The sequence below is a fragment of the Mytilus galloprovincialis genome, chromosome 1, assembly GCF_965363235.1.
Source record: "Mytilus galloprovincialis chromosome 1, xbMytGall1.hap1.1, whole genome shotgun sequence".
NCBI lineage: Eukaryota > Metazoa > Mollusca > Bivalvia > Mytilida > Mytilidae > Mytilus > Mytilus galloprovincialis.
The window spans coordinates 82,830,098-82,839,909 of record NC_134838.1 but is presented as its reverse complement, the minus strand read 5'-3'; the positions used below and the strand labels follow the sequence as shown (position 1 = coordinate 82,839,909).

Sequence of the window (9,812 nt, the reverse complement as noted above, 5' to 3'; positions counted from 1 at the left end):
CCCATTGCGAAACAGGAAAAGTTATCATTGGACAATGACCCATAATAATGAGATGAAGGTCAATCACAGGTATGATACCTGTCAGACAGACATATACACCTTGATACAAATTTAACACCACTGTCAACACCTCTGGATTACGATCCTGAAAGTGTCTCCCATTTTGCTACAAAATTTGCAGGAGGGACAATAATAACAAATTATAAATAAACTCAAATACTAAAAACGATGAATTATTAAACCAACAAGTGTGCACGCTTCACTGATTCATGTTGAAAGTCTGAAATACACAGCTTTTTATCTAAATTTCACATAAACTTAACATGATCAAATATCCATGTAAATAAAGTAAATGTCATATAAACCAAGACAGACAAACATGTACATCTTACAATAGCATAAACCAAACATAGTTAGCATATTTCTTATAGTATTCGAGAAACAGACATGATTAATACAAGTGTACACGCTGAAATTGTGTATCGCCTGCTTTACTGGTCATTGATTTTATGTTGATAGTCCTTAACATAAATCTTACTGCAAGTTTCACATTAACTTAAATTGATTCAAGAAAATGAGGTCAAGGTAAGATAAACCAAGCAATAAATTAAGAACAATCATTCCATACACTGAATATAGTTGCCCCATTGCTTAAAGTATACAAGAACAGACCAAACCATGAAAAGTTTATATTGATCATTGAACAATTAAAATAAGGTCAAGGTCACATGAACCGACCTTCCAGACAGATATGTTGACCTTACACTCATTCAATGGATCAAACATAATGTTGACAACTTGACATAGCGCCATAAAGTATCTAAGAAACAAACTTAAACAAGAAGTTAACCATGAAAATGAGACCAATGTCATATGATACCTATCAGACAAATATACATTTTACAATCATTCCATACACCAAATATGGTTACCTATATTGATTATAGTTTAAGAAAAACAGACCAAAGCATAAAAACTTATCAGTGAGAAATGAACTGTGACAATTGGGTCAAGGTAAAAATAAACTGCTAGACAAATGTTTCCATACACCAAATATTTTTGACTAATTGCATGTAGTATTTAAAACAGGAGTGCACACGCTGAAATGTCTTGCCTTCTTTACTTACCATTGCTTTTATGTTGATAGTTCTAAATAGAAAGCTTTACTACAACTTTCAAATACACTGCACATGATCCAAGAAATTAGGTCAAAGGTCAGATAAACTAAAGTGGAAATACAGTTATACCTTACAATCATTCCAAACACCAAATATTAAAGACCTATTGCTTATAAAGTGGACTTGAACACGACAACTCAACCTTGTTCACCGATTCGTGAAATAAGGTCGGGGTTAGGAGGAAACTATCTGACGTGCATTAGGACCTTGCAACCTACGCACATACCCAAAATACTTATCCTATTACTTATAATAAGAAATTAAGCATACTAAACTTGAAATCTTCACTTTTTTTCAAGTAGTCACTAAACCATGAAAATGAGGTCAAGGACAGGGGACATATGACAGACAGAAACTTCATACCATTAGGCATCCATCGTTATACAAAGTATGAAGGATATCTAGGTATTATACCTTCTGAAATATTAAGCTTTTAAGAAGTTAGTTCAGCCACCGTCACCGCTGGCAGATAACTTTCCTCATGTTAAGCTTTCTTTGACAGAAGTCACAGGTGTACTCACTTCTAATATAAAGCTTTAATTTTAAGTAGTATGTTAATGCCCCTGAAGCCAGATCACTTTACTCATCTCCAGCTTTCTGCGATAGAAGTCACAGGCTCGACACTAATTGAACAGTGCCAAATTAACCACAAAAACGAGGTCAAAGTCAGATGAACCCTGACAGACAACATGTAGTCTAATCATTCTGGGAGTCATTATTTATGTCTTCAAGCAGTTTTCACCATGAGATACAAAATTTACGCCAGGCTTATTCCAATTTAGGCTTAGTTTAACAGTTTTTTTTTAATGCCCGACACATCCATGAATTTATGTTGCCTTGATCTAGACTCAATATTTGTTATTCCACCCAAATTTTGATGCAATAAGGGTTACTCCACGTACAACTTTTTGCATATGTGTGTTCCATTTTCTTCCATTTAGTAGTGGTGAATTAGACTGACAATATTCATCCCTGAACTCCTAGTTGTTTTCAAGTTTGAGAGCAAAATCAATTTTAGTGCACATACAAAGGCATGGCTAAGTTGAACTGAGTTATTTTTTGCCACCCACAACTGAAAGTTGGGGAGCATATTGTTTTACACCTGTTCGTCTGTCCTTCCATCCCATTATGGGTATATAGTTATTCTGGATAACTCCTCCTACAGTTTGAATGCTAGGAAGTTTGCACTTTGCTGGCTGTTTGTACATATATTGATTGTATGCATGTGGTCAGGGTTTTGATTTTTATTACTATTTGCTCTTTTGGGAGATAGTTGAACTTTGTCATTTTTTGAGTATTTAATTGTATAAGAGGTCCTCCTACAGTGAACCATAAACCTAGTATGTGCTCCAATGCTAAATTTTATGCATTTTAAAATATAAATTCGCCTTTGCGGGGGCATCATCTCCCAGACAAAATAATATCTCAAAGAAAATCTCATGTTGACTTTGTTACAATACAGTTACTTCAGAGTGGAGTGCTGAGGCATCACTTTGTCTAGTTTTACCCTACTTTCAATGTACAGTTTTCTTTTATTCACTTTACACACCTCCAAGTATTGATAAACAATAAAAATAAAACAATTTTCTAAGAAACAATTTATTTGAAAATTAAACAAAATTAACAAAAACAACCTTAGAAACATTTGTACAAAATGTTCTCAAAAACATATAAGAAAAAAATTATCAGCAAAACCATATTTACATTAGTCATTTGTAGTGAGATATAATTCATATAATATTGTATTCTATACAGAGAGTGGAATATCAAAATTATAAAATTATTAACAAACTGAACTTATGAAATTATTTCAATATTTCACAAAGACGGGGTTTGAAAAGTCAATACAAACTAATAGGTAACCTTAAATCTGTAATTACCTGATTTTGCTTTACCAAAGTCTAAAAAAAAAGGTTACAGAATGGCTTAGATATGTTCAGGGTTATTACCTTTGGAAAATGTGAGGACCATGAGAAAACAAATGTTGAATAGCTTATCATCACATGGCTTAGGGATAGAAATGTAATTATCTGATTTCAAATGGCTAAATTAAGCAAAAAATAGATTCCAAACTATAATTTAGAAGTCAAGGATTGCCGTACACAAATTAAGTCCCATAATTATATGTTATTACAAAGCAATGCTTATCTTACTATATAAACGGTCAAAGTATAAATTTCTGATGATTTCTACCTTTTAAAATACACAAATGAGTTCATTTTAAACAAAAACAATTTTATTAACTAAAATATTTGTTTTAGTTTATTTTCTTTACATGTGATAACCTTATGAGACCATAATAGAAGATATTTAAATCACTGGGAATTTAATTTACAGTGGAATTATATGTGTTAGGCGTTGATACCGTATTTGGCCGTGTATAATATGCAGTTATGTAGAGTCAGCACCCCTTTTTTTTATCCCCTTATCCCCCCCCCCCCCCCCCCCAAAATAAAAAAAATAATTAAGATTCACTGGTATTCACAAATCTTTTGATATAATAAGTATATTGTCATTATTCCATAATACAATGTTGGTACACAATAAATTAACATTGTCGGTAAAAATGAAATTTATTTGTATAAATGTACAAACATTTAAAAGGACAAAAGTATGGCGCTCAAAACTTTTCTCCTGTAATGTAGCAATCATCTCACAATATACATTTATTGTTTTTATCCTGCAATTAAACCATGGAACTTTGACAATTTGTTCGGTTTTAAATTTGAAACTGTTTTCTTAGGTTTTATATAGAAATCAACATACTTCAACACAATTATCTGCAGAGAGGCTCCCAAAAGGAACAATAAAGTTAAAATTACCGTTCGCTCACAGCTTAAGCTAGACAAAACAAGTCTTCATTTGAAAATCTGTCATTTGCACAATATTTGGCCGACTGCAGGATAACTAAATTAACCAAGAATTTATTGACATCTGAATAGACCCAAGACCAAAATGTAATTTATATATTGAAAAAAAACAGGGGTTAAATAGTTCAAATACTAATTTTTCAAACAATTTTACAATCACAAGCTTGCTACATAATAACACTCATTTTATTCGAATCTAGATACATATTTGAGCAAACTTTATATTACAATATATAATATTTCTTTTTCCCCAAACTTTAGAAATACCACACTAAGAAAATGGCATTCAATTTTATCTAAACTACAAAATGTAATTGTTACATGTATTTCTTTAAATTTTCTAACCAATAAAACAAAATTCTAAACATTGTTATTTTTATAATACAAAAGGTTGCAAACAATCATATAATATATAAAGATATTGGTATTTTAAAGGCAGTTGCTTTGAATTATAAAATTTGGATGTATTTTCAGTGGTCAAACTAATGCTGCAAAAGGTATAATGATACTACATGAGACAGAGTGGTCCTAAACTCCTAACATGTGATACAGGTCACATTTTGGTTGTGTAAGCATTACTTTCCTTGATTTTGCATTTTCTTCCTTGAAAAAACCCATCCCCATTAAAATATGTCAATCTGTTTCATCAAATCAAAAACTATCAGTAGGTGGTCAAGTAATCTCAGTTTATTGTAAAGACTGTGAATATACCTATGAATTATTTTACCAAAAATTTAAGCAAGGCTTTTAAATAATCAAAATACAAGGCTAAACATGGACGTTTTTATATCCTTTTCATTTAGGGGAAATTGTGACTTCTTTCCAATCCTTATTAACAATGATCAAACAAAATAGTTTTGAATTCATCAAAAATGTGAAAAATAATTAACTTATTTTTTTTATAAGAACTCAAATATATTCCATATCAAAATGAATAAATGTGAATATAAATCATTCAATATTTCAAGATTTCATTCATTAAATAACAATTTGAAAATTCCATCAAAGTTAACAGAATGTGTAACATCTTTATCAAATATAAATGAAATATCAAAATAAAAGGCAAGCTTGCTTTATAGGACGGTGTTTATAAATCATTTGATCCAATTTGTAAGATGATTTATTTTCCACGTCTTTTTCCTGCCTGTTTGTACTTGCTATTGTAATACTCTTTGGTCTTTGGTTCTGCAACCACTGGCTCAAATTCATCATAGTAGTCAGCATCATCATAATTGTCTTCATGTCCATATTGCTGAACAGGGGTCTTTTTTGTAGAGATCTAGAAAAAAAAAGTTGAAACCTTAGAACAAGCTTGCATTGATTTGGGATGATGTTGTTCCTGTGATTTTTTTGGCTCATGTTTGATTTCTTACTTTCATTTTTGTGTTGTTTTATTACAAGCATTTATTAATATTTTAAATAGCAAACAAATAAAACAAGAGTGCACACTCTGAAATGTGGCCTTCTTTACTTATATAACCAGTGATATTATGTTGATACATTTAGTCCTAAATATAAAGCTTTACTATAAGTATCACATAAACTGAACATGATCCAAGAAAATGAGGTAAAGGTCAGATAAACAGAATTTAAAATACATATTCACCTTAAAATCATTCCATACAACAAATATGCTTGAAATAAAGTTGACCTTTTGTGCATATCTAAGAAACAAACTTAACCAGGAAAACTTAAAATTGATCAATGAACCATGAAAATGAGGTCAAGGTCAGATTAACCCTACACAGAAACTAAAATTCAGCACAATAAACCCTTGGAAAATATAAAAATATGTCATTGTTTAAAAATCCAGAGCCACTGAGTGAGTGAGTGAGTGAGTGAGTGAGTGAACTCCATGACAAATCACACAAGTTAAAATCATCAAAATCAAATCTAACCTCCTTTTTGTCTTTAGAAGCAACATATTAAAAATATCAAATAGCTCTCAACTTATCAAATAAAAATAATTTAATTTTTTGTTTTAATCAATTCCAAGACTTATGTCATGATGAGCAACATATAGACATTACTTCTGGCCTATTTTAAATCACATATGCATTGCTATAATTACCTTTGATTGTAGTACGTATTTCTCCAAAACATATTCATAAATCACCTTTCCATGTCCAATCATCTCCTTTACCATTTGATGAAGATGTTGGTCTCTCCAGTCTCTATTTTCCAAAATGTACTTAATTTGTTTAACAACAGTGTCGTATGATCTTGTTGTATGAGCGATTTCCAATGTATTGTCTGGATAAAGGTTCTTTATTCTAGAAGACTTGAGTTCATACTTTTCTATGAAGGCTTTCATTTTATCCACGTCTCTCTTTAGGTAATTATTATAAGCACCCTGGAAAAGTTTGAACTCTTGCTGTTTACTTAAATGACTCTCTGATCTCTCATGTTTTTGTAATAGAGTCAATCCACAATAACTTTCCACTCTTTCTACATTTTCTTGTGTAGTTGCTGCCTGTTTGTCAGGTTCTCCAACAAAGCTTTTTATTCCACTAAACAGTTTGTGAAGAATGTTACCAGATGAAGTAGGAGAAGTAGGCTGATTGACAGAGTGTGCCAGATTGGGATATTCATTGTCTTCCAAGTCTTGTTCAGGCTCAATGCTTCTTTCTTCTGATTTGAAATACACTCCGCAAATACCACATATTTTATCATTTACGATGATATCTCTGAAAATGTCAGTTGACCTAGATTTGTCCTCTTTTACTTGTTCTTTTTCACAAAGTTCCCTCAGATTCTGACAATTGTCCAGGAATTTTACATGTTTAAAGAAGTTGTGAATGATTTGAGCTGACTTTTTCTTCCTTTGTTGCTCTTCATATTCCTTATGTTCTGCTCTTATTTTTTCCTTTTCTTCAGCAGATGTGGCGGTTTCTTCGTCATCAAAATTAGTTTGGCTAGCTATGAAAGTGTTTGGATTGACAAGGACCTCTTCAGTTTTTGTAAGGAAAAAGGAATTGTTGAAAATTGACACATCAATGTCTGTATCATCTAATTCAATACCATGTCTACGACTCTGCCTTGACTGCCACCAGCAATGTAACAGTTTTTCCTCTCTCTGAACAAGTAAGGCTTTCAGACAAATCACAACATCAGCTATGCCCTTTGCTGACTGTACACCTCTTACTGCTTGTGCTAACCTTTCTGGACAATGCTCTGGTAGCCTTATTCTGCATATTTCTCCTATAACATGTGTTTCTGAGTCTGTATATACCATTCCCCCCATGTTACAGATAAAGACCAAACTTGCCACAAGCACCCTTTCTGCAATTGTTATACTCTCAATTCTTTCCTTTGAATATTCAAATTGCCTAGTAGCATCCTCTTCTTCAATGTCATCCAATGGTTGATGATCTTTCATGCTTTCTGTCAATCTACGAAATGCTAATCGAATGATGTTTATTTTCCTGTCTGTACCCGCCAAAATACCTACAAGTCTCTCAGTTCTGTTTCTAATCAGATCCTGTTCAATAACATGATTATATCTATTGATAGCTTCAAAGGTTGGAACTCCCTGTTCACCAAGGAAACTGGCATCCACAAAATTAACAATGGAAAGGTATGATGCTGGAATGACGAAGGACATATGTTCTCTGGTTGTAAATTTACATTCCAAACAAAAAGCTGTTACTGAAAAGAACTCAATCCACAACATCAGATTATTTATATCTGGTAACATTGGTGTGTGATTCTTTCTCCTTTCTAACTGGATAAATTTGGAAAACTGTCGCAAGGCAAAATCAGGATTATTGTTTGTGCTTGAAAGGTATTCATAAGCCTCAAGAAATCTTCGCACCAAGCAGTGAACTAAATCCTTTTCTAAGAGAAATCCTAACTCTTCTAAGTATCTTGTGGATATGTCTTCCTTTCTATATTCAGTAAGGAGGTCCTGTTCAAATTTCTTCAAGATGTTGTGAAGAGGTATTGTTGAAATGTTAAAGAATTTGATAATAAAGATCATATTCATGAAAAGTTCCACATTTTTCTCTCTCATTTTATTGTTTTTGTCTCTGACTCTGTCATAATTTGTTCCCAACATTCTCTCAAGCTGAATTCTTACATGATAGTACTTCTTTTGCCCTATCATTTTCTTCAAACGCAATGCTTCACTACTGGTTGATATGGTAATACCTTCTTTCTGACTGAATCTTGTATAAATACTGTTTAATAGAAGCTTACAGGACATGTAATCGTTTTCTTTGGGATTAAGGAATGTTTCTTGTAGCCTCTTCAATTCATCAGGCATTGCTGAAATTCTTTTTGCCCCAGATTGAACATAACTTTCCATTTCAACAAAAAGTATATCTAGCTCAATCAACTTTCTAAAGTTGGATTCTGACAGCTGGTTGTGTTGTCCTCTTGAACATGGTGTCTGACACTGGTCCCTAATACCAATACTGAACAGTGAACATTCTCCCAACATCTTGTGTTGTCTTTCAAACTCTAAGCACAATAGTTTGTACCAATGTTTTCCTTTGGTCAATAAATACTGTGCAATACTAAATCTGGCCTTCTGGTGTGAAATTTCAATTCTCACAAATTTTTCATTAATGTTTGTACCTTGGGATTTCAATACTCCAAGAATTCTTGGTTTCAATGTAGGATTATATATCAGTTCTGTGTTCGTTTTACTTTCTAGACCATAAAACCTAAGAATCTGATCTAGCCTGTGTTTGTCCTCCAAACCTGGTATAATTATGACTTTCAGCACACCATATAAATTTTCCATGCCTTTGACAACCTGAAACAAATTTTGTCTGTCAGTGAGGTTGGAGTTGTGTACCATCCAATTCATACATTCCAGCTGAGCAACTTCATTTCTATATGGCTTGGCCTTGTTAAAAGCTCCCCAGGAAAGATTTATACATGTCGTGTCGTGCGTCAGTTGACCAAGTAAAAGACTGGCTTCTCCCGCTCCGTTCTGAGAATCTCCAAACTTGTAACAATTTTTTTCTTGCAAGTTTTTGAACAAATCAAAAGCTTCTTTTACTTTTTCCACAACTTCATCTTTCTTGTCAGAAATGGCACTTCCGTCTAACTGGATGCTAGTCTGAATTTGTGCTTCTACAACCAAACAGTAGCCAATCCAATCCTTCCTACCTAAATCTCTAGCCAATAGCAGTGCCTGATCGATCTGTCCTTGGTCAATATATAATTGGGCAGCCTCATTCTCTTGACCTAAAATAGAAAATACAAGTAGACAATTGGAATGAGCAGTAAAATGGTTATAATTTTACATAATTTCAGTAATAACAATTATTCAGCATAAAATCATGGGAAAAAGGTAACACTGATTTTAAGAAGGCAAGATGGTCAATTTCAGACAATCAGGTGAAAAGCAACTGACATACTTGAAAGCATGAATGAAACTCCAGATCTTTATCTCTATCTCTCTAAAATTGATTGTATTAAATATCTTAGCATTTAATGTTGAATAAGCCTTGAAACTTGTAAAAAAGTATCATATATATCTAGCTTAGTGTCAATCCCTCAGGACAGATTTTTGTTGTGTTGGTAGTATTAGTTTTGCTATTATTGTTTGAAGGCTGTACTGTAAACATAGATGCCTACATCTATGACATTTGGTCTCAGACTCTCTGGTGAATAAATGTCTCATTGACAATATTTTCTATATAAAGGAGTTTTTATAAGTATATATTTGTTAGATTGAAATCAGTATCAAACAACATGACTAAACTAGAGGGGGTTTAAACAAAGTTTGGAAACTTTTTGTACTTTAAAATTC

The 9,812-nt window shown here is 32.6% G+C and overlaps 1 protein-coding gene across 1 annotated transcript in view; it reads right to left on the bottom strand.

Annotated features, from left to right (window-relative positions):
* Positions 1 to 2,761: 2,761 nt before the first annotated feature.
* The window catches only part of LOC143042039 (TPR and ankyrin repeat-containing protein 1-like), a 58,587-nt gene continuing 51,536 nt past the window's right edge, over positions 2,762 to 9,812 (bottom strand). Inside the window, exons 28-29 of the mRNA XM_076214268.1 lie at positions 6,120 to 9,244; positions 2,762 to 5,327 (exon numbers count right to left, since the gene is read on the bottom strand). Of these exons, the coding sequence (XP_076070383.1) occupies positions 5,169 to 5,327; positions 6,120 to 9,244 (3,284 nt within the window). The 3' untranslated portion in view covers positions 2,762 to 5,168. The remainder of the gene's footprint in view (positions 5,328 to 6,119; positions 9,245 to 9,812) is intronic.